Raw genomic sequence first — 18,574 nt, forward strand, 5'->3', positions numbered from 1 at the left:
CTCCTCCTCCTCCTCCTCCTCCTCCTTCTCCTTCTCCTCCCCGTTCCCACTTATATAAAAGGAGCTGGAGCCAGGTTCATGATATTTAAAGAGAGCCGAAAGGCAGCTCAAAGCCTGCACAGATGGGGTTTGTTTCCATGGCAAAAAATAGTTTCCAAAGTAGTCTGGCAATTTTGTAGAATTTCACAGCAAATCCCTTTGCACCCAAACCAAACTCTCCCCTTCTCGATCTGATGCTTACAGATTCCCTCCGTGAGCAGCCCTTCCCTGAGCTTCCTTGGGGAAAGGAGCCTTTTACTGGCATGTGTCCCTGTCTGACCTCTCCCTGGCTCCCCAGCCCAGTTGCCATTTCTCCTTGTCACCCACAAAAGGTCATCAATCCTTTAGTCCTAGATTGAGGGACACTCTGATGGGTTGGTTCATGCTTGGAGATAGTCAGTGACTCATGTCTTCAGTTTAAAGTGACCTGGAAGGTTCCGCCCCTGACAAATCAGGGCCTGTTCATGCCAGTGTGTTAGATACCTATAGCAGCCGGAGTGAGCTGGGACTCCTGCTAGAACATCCCTGGGTGTACCGCAATTTTCTCCAATGACTATACCTTGGGCAAGGGGTGGGGGTCAGAGGGAAGACCAGTAAGTCTTTCCCTTTATTCAGTATGACATCTCAATCAGAAATGCTGGTGGGCCCTCAGTGAGACAGTGCGTGGCAAGTGAAAGTCCAGGGATGGCTGGGGGACCGCTGACCAATGTGGAGAAGCACATGTCTGGAGACTGTCGCACACAATAACTCTCTGCTGTGTAGGCTGGGTGGGCATGGGTCCAGGAGGTCATGAGTCCTGCCCTAGAAGTCCCCTGGCTTGGCACTCCTTCACTCTGAATATTCCAAGGCCTGGCTACTCAAAGTGTGTGGTTCATGGACCAGCACCTCAGCATCACCTGGGAGCTGGTGAGGAACTTAGACATTCACCCAGCCTAGACCTTCTGCACTGCACAAGGGCTCAAGTGCTATGCATACATATCACAGTTCAAGAAGCCAAGAGGACCTACAGGGTCAGCTGTCTGTGGTGTAATGCTAGGTAAAGCATGTTGCCGCTCAGAGAATAGCTTCATCACGAGACAGGATGGTAATACAGACAGCTGCCTCACTTACCATACTTGGTTGGGGTAATGCTCTGGTGAGATCGCAGAACTGTTTGCCACATGGTAACCAACTGCCCTGCCCATAGCCTATCCCATATCTGCTAGAGGAAGAAGGGCTTTACTCACAGGAAAAACCCAATCACTGGAAAATAAATAACATTTAAAGCTGGGAGTGGTGGTGTGCCTAGCACTTAAGAGTCTGAGGCAGGAGGACAGCCTCAGGCCTTGAAGCCTTCCTGGGCTACATTGTAAGTCCAAGCCAGCTTGGAGTACACATTGAGATCCTAATATAGGGTGACACATTTAACTGGTTAGACCAACACTTGTCACCCTGCCTTACCCAGCAGTATGTGGCAAAGTCACCACACACAACTGTCCTTTTCTCCTTTCTTTTGGAAAGTCCTTCCTTGCGAGTAAGCTTTTATGAGGAGTCTGTGATCAAGTGTAAATATTTGACCCACCAAAATATTTTAGAAATAAATAAGGCAAATGCTTCCTCTACTTTTTAATAATATTTAAAAGTATGTAAGGATGTCTATGTGCTGGGATATTGTCCGGGGCTGCTGCTGGCTTGATGTAGAGCAGAACCGACTAGCTCGCCCCACATCCTTGAGTCACCTACCAGCCAGCCAACCCAAAGAACAATGTTGTGTCCAATTGCATCAGGAAAGATTTCTTTTAGAAAGCTATTAACTCTTCCACAAGACTCTCTGTGGGAGCTCCATCTAATATTTGGCTGTGGGTCTCTGCATCTGTTTTAGTCAGCTGCTGAGTGGAGCCTCTCTGAGGACATTGGTGCTAGGCTCCTGTCTGTAAGCATAATAGAATATCATTAATGGTGTCAGGGATTGGTTCTTGCTCACGGGATGGGGCTCAGGTTGAGCCAGTCATTGGTTGACTCTCTCTCCCTCAGTCTCGGCTCCAACTTTGTTCCTGTATCTCTTCTAGGCAGGACAAATTTTGAGTTGTAGATTTTGAGGGTGGGTTGGTGTTCTTATCCTTCTATTGAGAATCCTGCCTGGCTACAAGAGGGGGCCACTTCAGGCTCCGGATCCCCCACTGATAGGAGTCTCAGCTAGTGTCACCCTCATAGACTCCCTTGGAGCCTCCTCATTCCAGGTCTCTGGAGATTTTACACACACACACACACACACACACACACCTGCCAATTTCTGTTCTCTCTCCCCGGTACTTCACCCTGTTCCCCATTGTGGGAAGGATTGAGAGACTCGGATGGGACAGGGACTCCATAAGAAGACCAACAGAGTCAACTAACCTGGACCCTTGAGGGCTCCCAGAGACTGAAGCACCAACCAAAGAGCATACATGGGCTGGACCTAGCTTTCCCCCACCCTCACCACATATGTAACAGATGTGCAGCTTAGTCTTCATGCAGGTCCCCCCAACAACTGGGGCTGGGGCTGTCTCTGACTCTGTTGCCTCCCCGTGGATCCTGTTGCGCTAACTGGGTTGCCTTGTCTGGCCTCAGTGAGGAAGGGTGTGTGGCTAATCCTGCAGTGACTTGATGTGTCAGGGTGGATTGATACCTGGGGTGGGGGAAGGGCTCCCCCTTCTCAGAAGGGAATGAGAGGGTGCATGAAAGAGGGGCTGTGAGGGGGACTCAGAGTAGAGAGAAGTCTGTGATCAAGTGTAAAATAAATGAATAAATAAATTAACTGGAAAAAGAAAGTTATTTCGAAAAGAACAGCAGGGCTGGGCAGTGGTGGCTCATGTCTGTAATCCCAGCACTTGGGAGGCAGAGATCTCTGAGTCTGAGGCGACCTGATCTACAGAGTTCCAGGACATCCAAGACTACACAGAGAAACCCTGTCTAGAAAAGAAAGAGTGGGGGAGGGGAAGAGAGGCAGGAAGGAAGGAAGGAAGGAAGGAAGGAAGGAAGGAAGGAAGGAAGGAAGGAAGGAAAGAAGGAAGGAGAGAAGAGAAGAGAAGAGAAGAGAAGAGAAGAGAAGAGAAGAGAAGAGAAGAGAAGAGAAGAGAAGAGAAGAGAAGAGAAGANGAAGAGAAGAGAAGAGAAGAGAAGAGAAGAGAAGAGAAGAGAAGAGAAGAGAAGAGAAGAGAAGAGAAGAGAAGAGAAGAGAAGAGAAGAGAAGAGACAGGCATATTTAAGAGGAAATGTTAACCTCTCAAGAGCCAGTCATTCTGTTTCATTTTTCGAGTCAGGGTCTCACTGCATGGCCCTGGCTGGCTCAGACTCACCTTGCCTCAGTCTCCAGAGCACTGGGATTACAGATGTGTGCCATTATACATGCTTCTCCAGTTCTTTTCCTTATGAAACATCTGGGCCTTTGAGTCCTTACTGCCAGGAGGGAGAGATGGGAACCTTTAACTTGTACCTACCTTGTCTTCAAGCTGGAATCTGAATCTTGCTTGGTAACAATGCTTCCTGCCCAGTCGCTCGTCTGAGAAAGGTAGTTAAGTCTTAGCATGGTGAGAAGAGGACAGACACCTGCCAGCTCTAAGAGTCTGCAGATCTAGCTCCAGATGTGGTGGCTCATCTATTGGTTCATGCATTTAGCATGCTTTCCTTGAGGACTGCAGCCTAGCTCAGAGGCTGAACCAGGCTCAGCCCTCCCTTGTGCCCTCCTATCATTACCTCAGCTGTTGGGGCCCCTGAGCTCAGGTACCTCCTTTTGTTTCAGAATGGCTACACTCCTTTGCACATCGCAGCCAAGCAGAACCAGATGGAGGTGGCCCGGAGTCTGCTGCAGTACGGTGGGTCAGCGAATGCAGAGTCGGTACAAGGCGTGACCCCGCTTCACCTGGCTGCCCAAGAGGGCCACACGGAAATGGTTGCTCTTCTCCTGTCCAAGCAAGCCAATGGCAACCTGGGGAACAAGGTAACACAGCTTCGATGTCGGTGTCGGCTTCTCTGCTAAGCATGTACTTTCGAGTACCCTGCTTCTGCGTGAGGTGTGTGGGTGAGCTCCTGATAACAGCCCCGTGTGAGTTCTAGCTCAGTGTTGTGCTGCATCCACAGCCGGCTCGCGAGGCAGTGAGACCCCGAGCCTTTGCAGCCTTACTGTGTCATGGTGCCTTTCTATACTCCTTTGAGGATCTATAAGGAGATTGTTATGAAAACCCCGTCTATCTGCCCCAGTGTAGCCAGCATCTGTATGCAGGAGTGCCTTCATAATTTGGTACTGACTAGCTACTTCCTGTGGTGGAAGATGGATCTTCCTCTGCATTATCCATCCTCTCTGGCTCTTACCATCTTCCCATGTATAAAGCCAGGCCTGGTGGCCCATGCTTCTAGTCCCAGCGTTGCTGGTGACATAGAGACAGGAGCAGCAGTGAAGCTCCTGACCAGCCAGCAGAGAGCAGTTTCCAGTGAGAGACCTTGTCTCAAAGATACAATGCATAGCTCCTGAAGACGGACCCCTGGGATTGGCCTCCGACCCCTCAGGACATGGGCGTGTCCATCTGCACACAAACACAAGGCAGTTCCCCGTGCTGCATGATGTCCTTAGGGACCTACTGCTATGTTTCTTTAGCAGAACATAGTTTTGTTTTCTTGAGGCCCACAGCCTATCTAGTGTCAGGTTCTTGACCACCCAAGAAGTGTCGGGCTTGGGTTCTGTTTCACGAGGTGGGCCTTAAATCTAAACCAGAAGTGGTTGGTCACTCCCACAATGTCTGTGCCACTATTGAACCAGCATGTCAGCCAGGCTGGGCATCTCTGTAAATCGGTGGAGGTCAAAGCTCTAGTTAACATCAACTTGACTTCATGTACAATGACCTCCGTGATGTTGCCTTCACCAACAGGCCCCTATCATTAGTTTGCAAAGAGAGACCAAGAGCTCTGGCAACAGCCTGAGTTGTTTAGGATTTAAGTAGAGCCCCTTTGGCAGACAACTCCACTAGATGTAACCCATTCTCAACACAGGAGGCTGGTGGTAAAAGGTGTCTACCTGGGGCTTTGTCTCCTCCATTATTTGGTGACTTCATTTAGATTTCTACCAACCCTCCAAGTAGCCCTTAGTTGTCTCTCCCTGTTTCTTCCCTTACCCCACTCTCCCCACTCCCTCTGTTTAATCCACCCATTCCCATCCCCCCACTGTCTCTCCATAACTATTCATTCTATTTCCTCCCTCCTCCCCAGTCCCTTACCCTCTATATTATGATTGCCCTCTATATAGATTAACCTCTATATCTAACCTCTATTGTGTTATGGATTGAAGCATGGCTATCAAAGGCTTAAAAGCTAACCTGCACATATAAGAGAATGCACATCATATTGTCTTTTGGTGTCTAGGTTACTCCATTCAGGATTATTTTTTTTTTCTAACTTTATCCATTTGCCTGTGGGTTCCATGCTTTTATTTTTTTAACAGCTAAATAATAAATATTCCATTGTTTAAATAAATTACCCATTCATCTCTTTGGACAACTAGGCTGTTTCCAACTTCTGGGTATTACAAGTAAAGCAGCAATGAGCATGGTTGAGCAAGTTCCCCTAAAGTAGGATGAAGAATCCTTTAGGCATATTCCCAAGAGGTGGATAGCTGAATTTTGAGGTAGATCCGCTCCCAGGTTCCTGGGGACCAGCACACCAATTTCCATGATGGCTGAACAAGCCTGCAGTCCCAGCAGCAGTGGATGTGTGTGCCCCCTACCCCACGTCCTCACCTGCATGGCCTGCCATTTATTGATCTTGGCCATTCTGACAGGTGCGCTTTTGATTTCTATTTCTCTGATAACTAAGGCTCTTGAGCCCTAACCCAAGTGTCCCTCAGTCCTTTGTGTTTCATTTTTGTGAACTCTGCTCAGCTCTGTGCCCCCATTTTAATTGGTTATTCGTTTTCTTGATATTAAGTGGGGTTTTTTTTTTTAAAGCTCTTTAGATATTTTAAATATTAACCATCTACCAGGTGTATTATTACTAAATGTCTTTCCCCATTGTGTAGCCTTCAAATTCTTGGGGGTTAAACACACCCACAAAAAAACACAAGAAACAAATAATCCCAGACCAGCAGGCATATCAAAAGAGCAGGGTGGGGAACCTATACCATAGCAACCAGATAAGGAGAATCGATAAGCACTGCTCATTGATACCTCTCGGTATTCATGATCTCAGTTCACCAGTTAGAAACCACAAACAAAGAGATTAGAAAACAGGACTCAGACCCTGGGCAGCCTGAGGAAGTGCAAAGGCAAGCCAAATCATTTGATGGGGAACCAGGGTTGGAATTCAGCACGGGGAAGAAGGCAAACCTTCCCAACAGTTATGTACAAGTTCTCACATAGCAATCTACACCTTGGCACATCACTATCTGTCTTAGTCAGGGTTTCTATTCCTACACAAACATCATGACCAAGAAGCAAGTTGTGGAGGAAAGGGTTTATCCAGCTTACACTTCCACATTACTGTTGATCACCAAAGGAAGTCAGGCCTGGAACTCAAGCAGGTCAGGAAGCAGGAGCTGATGCAGAGGCTACTTACTGGCTTGCTCAGCTTGCTTTCTTCTAGAACCCAGGACTCCCAGCCCAGGGCTGGCACCAGCCACAAGGGGCCCTCCCACTCTGGATCACTAATTGAGAAAATGCCTTACAGCTGAGTCTCATGGAGACATTTCCTCAAGACAGGCTCCTTTTTCTGTGATAACTCCAGCTTGTGTCAAGTTGACACCCAAAACCAGCCAGCACACTGTCCCCGTGAGGAATCTGATGAGAAGTCCAAGAATATGGTCCTTCTACTCCCAGAGTGGCCCACCCCTCCTTACAGTGCTGTGGGCTGCGGGGCAGAGGTGGTAACTCACGATTTCAGAAGGTCCAGTGCGGTTCCACAGGCATGGTGCTTTCTCTGATGATCCCTGCTCTGCCCTGGGGAAAAGCCAGTGGTAACCTGTGTCATCTAGAATGAGAAACCAAGGAACCTAGGTCTCCATGGAAATAACAATTGCTACAATTGAAAGTCTTCATTCAGCTAATCCATCGTCTGTGGGCCAGCGCCAGCCACTGGTTACTACTGCATAAAGCTTTATTGGAACTCAGCCATGCTCCGTGGTTTCCATGTTGGTTAGAACTCCTTATTACCAGGGTTGGCAAAGACACAGTCTTCATATTAGCAGTCTGGCCATGAACAGAAAACAAAGCTGCCTGACCTTCCCCTTAAGTTAGTCACCTGACATTCAGGAGGCCCAGGATAGGAAAATTTTTGCCAAATACCCAGCCAGATAGCTAGATGGAGCTGCGTAGACTTGAGGAATTCAAGCCTCACTGTTCTGTCACTGCAGACGGGCACTCTCCCCTGGCTCAAAGCTGGTACGCCTCTGTTTCTTTTTAGAGTGGACTCACTCCTCTCCACCTGGTGTCACAAGAAGGCCATGTTCCAGTGGCAGACGTGCTGATCAAACATGGCGTCACTGTGGATGCTACCACCCGGGTAAGGCGGGCAACCCCATGCCTGTGTCTTTAATGGCTGTCTCCCTCCCTTAGCTGCATTTTCTATCACGATCCACCCAGGCGTACTGCTCCCCGCCATACCTTAGAACATCACAGAGGCAGACCCTCACACCTTGAAATTGTCTCCTTCACAGAGACAAACCCTGACGATCAACACTGTTCCGCCTCCTCCTGAGTCTGGAGACACCAGCATTCATGATCACTATAACTGGGAGGGTTTTTTAAGTCTGCTAGGTCTTTGAGTCTATCATAAGAACTTGGAAGGGGTGTTTACTCATGATGTTAAGTCTGGTCTCACACGTGTAGAATGCATGCTAGGGAAGACACCAGGATTCCTCTGGGTTGCTTGGAAGTGCAGCCCCTTTTATGCCAAGCCTGTGTTGAGTGGAGTTTGACTTTCTCTCAAACGTGCTGTGGCAAAGAGCCCTGTGTCGTGGTGTAAGGGTGAGTGTGTGGCACACAGGCACACAGCTGTGTGCATCTGTCTGCAGTGACAGGAAGGAGTCACAAAATGAGACATTCTGAATAAGAAGCTGGCAGTCCAGAGGGAGAACAGAGCACCTCCAGCTGGTGGGATAAGGAACTGCATGGAAAAGAAGCACTGGTTCCTTTTGTTGCGGGATACAGGACTGAGGATGTAACTCGGGTAGAGTTTGCCTAGCTGTGCAAGGCCCTCAGTTCTGTCCCCAGTGCTGACAAAGAAAAACAACCCCCAAGAAAGGAACAGAGTAATGCCAGCAGCACCATGCACACATGCACCCCGGTTCCAGAGACACACTACTACAATGTGGTACTGAAGACACCCCAAGAACTGCCTACAGCTTCAGCCAAGATCTCTTTAAAGCCCAAGGGTGTCCTGGACCTAGTTCAGAATTTTGGGGGTTCTTCCCAAAAGGATACTGTTCTAGAGGTTAGAGCTGCCTCACGGATTACGAAGCCATCCCAGGACACAAAGGTCTGACCCATAGGGTCTGTGTTAAGAGGGTCTTGGAATCTTCAGCTGGCTCCCTAGGGTCAGACATGAACAAAGAGGGCCTGGCTTGTTAACCATTTCGGCAGACACCAAAGTAATCCAAGGGAGCCGGGGCAGAGTTTGAACACAGAGGATGTGGGGCTGACATGTGAGAGACCTGAGTGTGTCCCTACCAAAGATAAACAAAAATCAATAGGAAATTAACCCGGCAGCCCACAGTGACACGGATAACCATGACCCATCACTTTAGATCATGGTCAGTCCCTACAAACTTTAGTAACTCAGCCAGAACCCAGATGCTTACAGCGAGGCCCCACCCCTGTTGTAGAAGGAAATGAGTCTGCTGCTGTTGAATACTGGCACGGCAGTACATGGCTGTCTGTCCTTCCAGCGCTCCTCTGAGCACAGACCAGCGTGTTACCCGCTCCTTCTAAAAAGAATGCTTCTTAGATCCCAGTTTGGTTCTCTCCAATCCCAGCCTCTCTAAGAGATGCTCCAGATGCTGGTCCCCACTCTCTCTTCTCTTTGCTTCACATCAACTGCCCTTGCTCATCTCCCAGGCTAGCAACTTTCCACCCAACCCCTTCTTCCAGGTTCACGTCAGTCTCCACTTGTCTGACACCAAATCCTGCCCCTTCTCTAAGCAGCATGGGTGCCATGTCTCACAGTAGCCCTTGCCCTTCATCGGTGGTTGCTTCTGTAAGGATTCCATTTAAGCGTGGTTCTGATGGAGCCTTGCCACCTACACCCATTTCTTGCCTTTCAGATGGGTTACACCCCGCTCCATGTGGCCAGTCATTATGGAAACATTAAGCTGGTGAAGTTCTTGCTACAGCACCAGGCAGATGTCAATGCCAAGACCAAGGTACCTTACACCCAGCACCCAGGCTGACACTTGGGAAGCAGCCAGAGCCACTCGAGGCCCCACCTCAGTCCTGAGCTTTGAAAAAAGGAACCGGGGATGGGGGGAGGGGCAGGAAGGGTAGTAGATGGACTTTGGAGTTTGCATGCAGTTCTTTCCCGCAACTCTTAACCGACCCTGCCAAATGTCTGCCTCCCTTCGTAGCTAGGATATAGCCCCTTGCACCAGGCAGCTCAACAAGGACACACAGACATTGTGACATTGCTCCTAAAGAATGGTGCTTCTCCAAATGAGGTCAGCTCGGTGAGTACCCACCCAGTCCCATCTGAGACAGCTCAAGGGGCATCCCTAACTACATAAGCTGCTGACAGTCTGGGGTCTGGACAGAGCTGGGCGCCTTTCGTAGTCCAGGCTTAGACACTGGAGTGACTGTAGAATAGCTTTCCCAACTCCATGCCTCCTCTCCATGCTTGTACCTGTTTCTGCTGACACACCTTCTGGTGTGCTTAAAGCTGCCTTCACTATGACAGGAGTAGGCAAATTTAAGTCCTTTGGGCCTGCCTCAAAGACACCCCTAGCAGCCTTGGTGATCCGTGGTTCGGGATGAATTTCCTGTACTCCTTGTGGGGGGTGTGTAGGATTACCTGCAAGGCTGTTCCCAACCTGGAAAGCTGTGGCACCTTGCCTGTAAATGTGTTTGCTGAGGGTCTGCACGGGGCTGAAGGCACGTGGACTCCAGGCACATTCTGCAAGCAGAGAAGAATTTCACAGAGAACAAAAGCTTCAGTACTATGCAATTTTCACTGAGCTCTTCTGCCAGCTGGATCCTGGGGTTTCCTTACTGGCTCCTCCCCACAGTGCTTGCCTACCCTGGGGGAGGGGGGACGGGCGGCAGCAGGGAGGGTGCCCCATTCTCATGCCAAGGCCATATACCCAACCCGGAGGGCTTACAGTTTGTCCTATTCTCCTTCCTGCCTTGTCCCCTCTTTGTGGCCCGAAGGATCACATACTTACACATACCTCTTCTTGGCTCCAAGGCCCAGTCTGTCCTTGCGGGCTCTTCTGAAGAATCCAAGGGAACCGGGTCTGTGCTCAGGAGACAAACTCTCCTCTCTGACTCCCTGTCTTGTCTCTCCTTTGTCCTAGAACGGAACCACACCTCTGGCAATAGCCAAACGTTTGGGCTATATCTCTGTAACAGACGTGCTCAAGGTGGTCACAGATGAAACCAGTGTGGTGGTATGTCCCCAGCCCCTACCCCAGCTGTGGCCATGGGCCCTAAGGGTTACTGCCCAAAGTCAATGCCTCCCGCCTGGTAGGCACTGTTTAGCTACAGGTGGGGCATACTGCCACCTAGTGACCAAAGAATTGGATGGGTGAGGAAACAGGAAGTCTGGGTATGAGCTTCAGGATCAAATGCCTCCTGGGCCTGACTTTCTTTGGCAACATATCTTTTCTATCACCTTTCCTGGATGCTCATTTGGGACAGTAGCAGGATGGAAGCAAGTGTCCCCAGCTCCTTATGGGCCCCAGCCCCCGCTCTTTCTCTTTTCAGTTAGTCAGCGACAAACACCGGATGAGCTACCCTGAGACAGTGGATGAGATCCTGGATGTGTCTGAAGATGAAGGTAAAATCTTTGTGAATGAACTCAGGCTCCATCCTCTCAGGCGTCCCTCAGAGCCCCACAAACCGATCTAGCCTAAACATACAAGTATACAATGTAGCTAGGGAGACCCACTTCTTACAAACATTGCCTATGACAAAATAAAGATGATCTCAAGTCTTCATGGGCAAGTTAGTTGGTATATTTGATACAGTTGCATTTGATCAAGAGCCAGCAGCAGCTGCAGCAACATCTGGCTGCTGTTCACCTTGAGCTTCAGTGACTAATAAGGCAGGTTGTTCAGACTGAGAACACGTATTGGTCAGCTGCCTTTCTGACCCTCGTGGAGCAGAAAGTTTGAAGTCTTCTCCATTACCATTGGGCGATTAAGGTTTCAACTTTGTGATCTCCAGAGTATCTTTCATCTCCTTTCTTCCCCCGCCCAAGTGAGCCCCAAAGCAAGGGAACCCAGGATAGTGAGGATGGTCTTGATCCTGTGGCCCCTTCTGTCTAGAATTTGGTGGATGTATGACGGTCAGCTAAACGGTTCTAAACACCCCCTTCTTAATAACGTGCCTCTCACTTTACTGGGTCTGATACTTCAACTTGGCTCTTCTTTGCCTTCCAGGAACTGCTCACATATCTATAATGGGTATGAAATGCTTTCTGTTCCCTGTGGTCTTTCTCACCAGAGCACATCCCACCATAAGCACACAAGTTCCTCACTAACCCATGCCTGCTTCGCATCCTCCGAGGCCCGGCCCCATGCAGGGCCCGGAGCTGACTAAAACAGGATCGCACACCATGAAACCACCCCTGTCTCTGTGTTCACGCCTCTGTGTTTGTGCTCATCCTGCATGAACAATTCTATGTCCATCTCGTTGGCTCCCGATCACAGGGCCAGGGCTGCAGATCACCAGAGCCAGGGTTCCTGATGCAGTGGGAGAGCCATGACGGGGCCCGGGGCCCCTGAGCCGCTGCTCTTAGTCAGGCCAAGAAGGGAAGGAAGGGGTGTGCAGGTTGTCAATTTAGGTGCGACTGCAAACAAGAAATCCAGAATGTGGAATTTGCAAGGTATAGAAGTAGGAATGGAAATAAAGGGACGAACAGATCTGAGCCCTGTGCTGTTTGGCTCTCTGTAATGGCAGATTGGAATGACCTATAACCTAGGGAGGATGTGGTGATTCATGCTTCTGATCCCAGCATTCAGGAAGTAGAAACGGGCAGATCCTTGAGTTCAAAGCTGGCCTGGTCTACAAAGCAAGTGCTGGAAGGCAGTTGAGAGGGAAAGAAAATAATTATCTGTAACTGTGACTCCTTTTGTGGCAATGTTTTACACTCTGAAAGAGCTGTTGTGTAAGGGTGAACTCATCCAACAACAACAAAACCTTTCTGGCTTGGTTGTTTTTCCTTCCTACAAAACAGAGGAACTAGGAACTGGCTGCCCTGGGTTAGGGTTGGAAGAACAGGACTGGGGATAGCCATGTCTAACAGCCCCTTGGGGCACCAGAAACCAAAAGTGCCCTCCACTTTTGAGGCGATATTGAGAGGTGGATCGGGGAGAGGTGCTTTTCAAGAGCAAGAGAGATTTCCTGTCTCCAGCCTGCCCCTCACTCAAGCTCCTGGGTTTCAGGTGACGAACTTGTCGGCTCGAAGGCTGAAAGGCGGGACTCCCGGGATGTGGGTGAGGAGAAAGAGCTGTTGGATTTTGTGCCGAAGCTAGACCAAGTGTAAGATGGGCTCAGTCGGGGTGGGAGGATCAGGCTGTGGATGGCCAGGTGCAGCTCTGGGACTCGGAATAGAAATGTAGGTGAAAGCCAGTCCCCCCCCAGGGGGGGGTGTCATTGGGATGGAGGGGCTTAGGCAAAAGCCAGGCCTGGGTGTGCCTAGGGAGGGAGAGACAAATGTGCAGGGGGGACATGGGTCAGCTTGTAGATCAGGGAGTCATTTTGTCACCTGAGATGCTTGTAAGGGGCGAGTGAGCCAGGTCATTACAGGTGTGCTGAAGCCTGTCACTTAGGTCTCTTAGGAATGGTGTCAGGATCTGCTTCAAATGTTCTGCTCTTTGACTGTCTCATATTCCTGCTTCATAGGGTGGAATCTCCAGCCATCCCAAGGATCCCTTGTGTCACACCTGAGACCGTTGTGATCCGATCTGAAGATCAGGAACAAGTAAGGAGAGCCTTGTCTCCTCCCGCTGCAGGGGGGAACCAGGACCTTCCCTGATTGCGTTTGTGTGACCCGGGGACAGTAGGTCACGACGTGTACAGAGCATGCTCAGACCCGTGACGTTCTTGTAGTTTAATCTCCCCCGACAAAGATTAGACCATTGGCACTTTCTCCAGAGCAAGAACATTTCTCAGGAGATGAGAGGGTCGATGTGGCGTTAAAGGTTGGCCATGTCTGCCCCGAGGTCTGACAAGGTGGGCTGAATTCCCCTCCCTGACCACGCAAAGGGATATGACTCCGAAGACAGTACCGAGATCTGGGTCCGAAACTACGCTAGGGAATCAGGACAATACAGCCCTGGTGTTGCTGGACGTTGGAGAGATAATCAGATAGGGTCCTGGTCCTACTGTGACATTACCCCTGGATGCTGTCAAAGCCACATGAACAAGCCCAAAGCACTGGGAGTGAGTCTTGCTCTGTAGCCATCCCACTCCTCAGTCTCCCCGCTCCCCACCTCTGGGGAGAACACAGGGGTTGGTACACGCTAAGCAGAGCCACCGCATCTCTTCTCAACTCCTTGCTTAAGTCATAAACCCAGTCAGAGGTGGACACTGAATTTGTACTGAGTGCCTACCCTGGTTTCCAGATAAGGGCTGGGTTCAGTTGTCCCCTGTGAGCTTCTATCAGCTCTGAGTGTGGACATGGGGTCTTGTGAGGTGGTGAATAAGCTCCTTCCGTCGACGAGGAATGGGAAGCCCCATAGATCCTGACGGGTCAGTTCACCTCACAGACCCCTCACACACAGAGACCATAGGGCAAGTAGCCATGAGGTGATGATGTGGGAGGGGAAAGGGCAGGGGATGCAGGAGGGTAAGGGTGGGCAGGTGAGCAGGATGTGCATCGGGCAGAGGATGGCAGAGCAGGGAGAGACTCTGAAGGTGAGCAGAAGCCATGCTGTTTTAGGGGTCAGAGTTCGTTTCATGGAAGCGGTTCCTGCCAGTGAGCTCCAGGACCCGGTGTGTGTTTGGATGTTCTGTGGATGTAAGATAAGAGACAGGAGGCCCTTTTCTCTTCTGCAGGCATCTAAAGAGTATGATGAGGAGTCCCTCATTCCCAGCAGTCCGGCCACAGAGACCTCAGACAACATTAGCCCTGTGGCTAGCCCGGTCCACACAGGGTGAGTATTGCGCAAACCTGGGACCCACTCCTTTCTGCCCTTGAGAAGGAAGTCAGCCCTGTTATGATCTTCCTGTGCCTCTAGGTTTCTGGTGAGCTTCATGGTGGATGCCCGAGGGGGATCCATGAGAGGGAGCCGTCATAATGGCCTGAGGGTGGTGATCCCTCCCCGGACATGCGCAGCACCCACTCGCATCACCTGCCGCCTCGTGAAGCCTCAGAAGCTGAACACGCCACCCCCACTGGCTGAGGAAGAAGGCCTGGCCAGCAGAATCATCGCCCTGGGACCCACGGGGGCCCAGTTCCTTAGGTGAGAAACTCAGCTGGTGCATGTATGGGGGGGAGTGTATGCAGCTGGTGTCTCCAACCAGTTCCTGCCACTTCAGCCGAGACTCCCAAGGCCCAGCCCACCCAGGCAGTACCCAGCCTCTCATGTCTCTGCTGTGATGGCAAACAGGCCTCCCTGCCTCTCTCAGGCCTAGGAGTCAGTTTATGGCTCTAGGGGAACCCACTATTCTCAGAAGTGTGAGAATGCTAGAGAAAAAAGAAGAGCTGGCTATTTGGGGGCCCGGGGTTTAGTTACATAAGCACCAGAGAGTTCGTCTGGAAGGCATTCCTCAGAGAGGGTTCCCATTATCCTCTGGAGGAATGACCTGCAGACTCATTTCTCTCCTTCCTGAAGCCCACTGGGGTCACCGCGGCTCCGCTGTCCAGCCAGAAGAGTAAGAGGGGCTTTAGGAGCCCAAGGCAGGTTCCTCCATAGCCCAGGCCTGTAGGCTCTTCTCCCTGAAGGCTGTAAGCAGGGCCCGCTTCGATCCCCCTTGTGCCCAGGTATCTGACCCCTCATAGATAATCCCCTCCCACATATGCTCTATCTTAGCCCTGTGATCGTGGAAATCCCCCATTTTGCCTCCCACGGCCGCGGGGACCGTGAACTGGTGGTTCTGAGGAGTGAAAACGGCTCTGTGTGGAAGGAACACAAGAGCCGTTATGGGGAAAGCTACCTGGACCAGATCCTTAACGGCATGGATGAAGGTAAGGGGCCCTAGGGCTCTGGTAGGCTTCAAGATCTAGGGATCTTGGGTTGCATATTGAGAGGATCTGTTAGCACCACCTGGGCTGTGGAAGACTGAGAGGGGTTGGGAATGGTCCTTATGAGCAAGTGCTGGATTCCCCAAGACATGTGTGTCCCCCGATTCCTGTGGCCAGTGCCTCTTCTGCTGGGCCTCTGGGTCCAGAGACTGCTCCTTCTAGTCGGGCTGCCTGGGGGTGGGGGTGGGGGGCGGGTGTATCCAGGACAGGATGTGGAAACCCTTGGACCAAGGTCATAGCTCAGCCTGAGCCTTCTAGGCTACCTCCCTGCCAAGGCCCCTAGGAAGGGGATGTGTCCAGGACCTGGAGCCCCTGGCCCCACAGTGATAGCTCAGCCTGAGGCAGCTTGTGGTTCCAGAGCTGGGGAGCCTGGAGGAGCTGGAGAAGAAACGTGTGTGCCGCATCATCACCACCGACTTCCCCCTGTACTTTGTCATCATGTCCCGGCTCTGCCAGGACTACGACACCATTGGTCCTGAAGGGGGCTCCCTGAAAAGCAAGCTGGTGCCCCTGGTACAGGCAACGTTCCCCGAAAATGCTGTGACCAAGAAAGTGAAGCTGGCTCTGCAGGTGATGCACACACACACACACACACACACACACACACACACACACACACACACGGCACTGCTGGTTCCTAGGGCTACCTGGAGGTCAGGATCTAGAGGATGTTCCCACATCTGGGAGATCTGAGCTGGAGAGCAACTCTGGGAGGGATGGGTGAGCAGATGTTTACTGAAGAACTGTAGACATCCCCGTGTGACCACTGAGTGTGGCCAGCTGTGTCCCCCCCCCCAGGAAGTCTGAAAAGGGCCAAAGTGAGGAGGGAAATATGGACATGAGAGGCAGAAGAAAAGGCTCAGAATGACACCTAAGCCATGGGATCAAGCTTAGGTGGACACTATTCCATCAATGTATATAGGACAGTTAAGTACAAGCTTAGGTGGACACTATTCCATCAATGTATATAGGACAGTTAAGTGGTTAGGGTCACCTCCTCACCCAAACACTGAGGGTACCTATCTAGACGGCCACTGACTTGCCTGGGGCTGAGCCTTCTGTCTTTGGCATTTCACAGGCCCAGCCTGTCCCGGATGAGCTGGTGACCAAGCTCCTGGGTAATCAGGCCACATTCAGCCCTATTGTGACCGTGGAGCCAAGGCGCCGGAAGTTCCACCGTCCCATCGGGCTGCGAATCCCGCTCCCTCCCTCGTGGACGGACAACCCCAGGGACAGTGGGGAGGGAGACACCACCAGCCTGCGCCTACTGTGTAGCGTCATCGGTGAGTGATGCTCTCCAAGTCCCTTTCCTTGGCAGCAGCTGGTTTGGGGGAATGCACTGGGTGGCGAAAAGACAAAGCCAGCAAACCACCTTGGGCCTCCCTCAGGGAAGAGAGAAAAATGACCTCAGTAAAAGTCTATGGGCAGAGGCCAAGGCCTCAGCAAAGTGTGAGGGGAACGAGTGCTCAGGCTGCAGCAGACCACAGATCACCCAGATGTTCCTCTCTCCCATGCTGGGCACACTGGTAAGCTTCGTGCGTATGGATGGAAAAACATTCCCTCGTTCTGCTTCTGCTGCTGTTATAGGTGGAACTGACCAAGCTCAGTGGGAAGATATAACGGGAACAACCAAACTTGTATACGCCAACGAGTGTGCCAACTTTACCACCAATGTCTCAGCCAGGTGAGACTCAGCCCTAATTTTAGCCCAGCATGGTGGAGCCACCCACCCGGGAGCCCTCCTCATGGCCTGGCCCCGCTCTCGCAGGCTGGGTTTAAGACCACCAGACGCTCACCGCTCGCCCTGTCCTTTCAGGTTCTGGCTGTCGGACTGTCCTCGGACTGCGGAGGCCGTGCACTTTGCCACTCTCCTGTACAAAGAGCTCACAGCCGTCCCCTACATGGCTAAGTTTGTCATTTTTGCCAAGATGAATGACGCTCGGGAAGGACGGCTCCGTTGCTACTGCATGACAGATGACAAAGTGGACAAGACCCTGGAGCAGCATGAAAACTTCGTGGAGGTGGCCCGGAGCAGGGACATAGAGGTATGGCTGTCAGGTCTCCTCATAACAGCCGTGGGAGGTTTTTCTCACTCCATTCAAGGAAACGGAGCCCTGGGATAAGGCGGCTCTCGTGGCTGGCTTCTGGAACATGGTGGCTAGCCCAGGCCAGAAGTCCCACCTCTGATGTCACAGGACCTGTTAGGATATATCTCTTTAGTTCTTCTCTCACCTTAGATACGATATGAGAGCCTGAGAGTCACCACCGCAGGCATCTCAGGGAGGTTGCAGATTGTCGGCTTAGTGACTTGTATGATAAGAATCATTACTTATTCTTCATGTGACTCTGGTACAGTACAAATTAGCTTACGAGACTGGAGGACTAGCTCAGTAGTTAGGAGCACTTACTGCTCTTGCAGAGGACCTGGGTTCAGTTCCCAGCATCCTTATCAGACAGCTCACAACCACCTGTCACTCCAGTTTCAGAAGATCCAGTGGCCTCTTCTGGGCTCTGTGGGCACCTGCATACATGTGGTGTATGGACACACACACACACATAATTTAAAAAAAATCTTAATGTACTTTACTTATAAAGTAGGGTTTAGCTCTCCTAGCTGTGGGGACCCTTGTTATCCCTTATGTACACACTGGGAAACCGATACTGGGAGAGAGGTGTAAAGCATCATTCATGCTTTGTAGATCATAGCTGTAGGATTTCACCCAAACTCCCCGCTTCTACCATCAGCAGCCTTGGGATGTGGTAATATCTGGGAAAGTAAGGGCTGTGTGGACCAATGGATGCTATATAAAGGGATGAGAACTGGATTTGGACATTTTTTTTACCAGTGCTACGATTCTCTCATGTTTATATAAGAAGCTAGGGGCCCTCTGAGGGCCTGGCCTCTGAATCTTACCTGGGAATGCTGATGTCTTAGCTAGGGTCTCTATTGCTGTGATAGAACACCATCACCAAAAACACCTTGGGGAGGGAGGGACTGATTCCAGTTTCCGGCTTCTCATTGCATCACAGTCGATCATGGAGGAAAGTCGTGACGAGGACTCAAGTCAGGGATCTGAAGGCAGGAAGTAATTAAAAGCCATGGGGGGGGGGGAGGAACACTGGTTGCTGGCTCGCT

The 18,574-nt window shown here is 51.0% G+C and overlaps 1 protein-coding gene across 8 annotated transcripts in view; it reads left to right on the plus strand.

Moving 5' to 3' along the window:
- Positions 1 to 18,574, plus strand: part of Ank1 (ankyrin 1) — a 178,917-nt gene that overhangs the window by 126,645 nt on the left and 33,698 nt on the right. For 7 of the 8 annotated variants that reach the window (XM_021219247.1, XM_029532290.1, XM_029532291.1 and 4 more), the window contains exons 17-32: positions 3,800 to 3,997; positions 7,444 to 7,542; positions 9,302 to 9,400; positions 9,602 to 9,700; positions 10,544 to 10,636; positions 10,953 to 11,025; positions 11,630 to 11,653; positions 12,635 to 12,731; positions 13,095 to 13,173; positions 14,250 to 14,347; positions 14,432 to 14,656; positions 15,227 to 15,381; positions 15,797 to 16,008; positions 16,517 to 16,721; positions 17,026 to 17,122; positions 17,255 to 17,483. In XM_021219247.1, coding sequence (XP_021074906.1) covers positions 3,800 to 3,997; positions 7,444 to 7,542; positions 9,302 to 9,400; positions 9,602 to 9,700; positions 10,544 to 10,636; positions 10,953 to 11,025; positions 11,630 to 11,653; positions 12,635 to 12,731; positions 13,095 to 13,173; positions 14,250 to 14,347; positions 14,432 to 14,656; positions 15,227 to 15,381; positions 15,797 to 16,008; positions 16,517 to 16,721; positions 17,026 to 17,122; positions 17,255 to 17,483 — 2,082 coding nt within the window. The remainder of the gene's footprint in view (positions 1 to 3,799; positions 3,998 to 7,443; positions 7,543 to 9,301; positions 9,401 to 9,601; positions 9,701 to 10,543; positions 10,637 to 10,952; positions 11,026 to 11,629; positions 11,654 to 12,634; positions 12,732 to 13,094; positions 13,174 to 14,249; positions 14,348 to 14,431; positions 14,657 to 15,226; positions 15,382 to 15,796; positions 16,009 to 16,516; positions 16,722 to 17,025; positions 17,123 to 17,254; positions 17,484 to 18,574) is intronic. The other variant, XM_021219252.1, reaches the window with a different exon arrangement.

Source organism: Mus pahari, chromosome 19 (genome assembly GCF_900095145.1).
Source record: "Mus pahari chromosome 19, PAHARI_EIJ_v1.1, whole genome shotgun sequence".
Classification (NCBI taxonomy): Eukaryota; Metazoa; Chordata; class Mammalia; order Rodentia; family Muridae; genus Mus; species Mus pahari.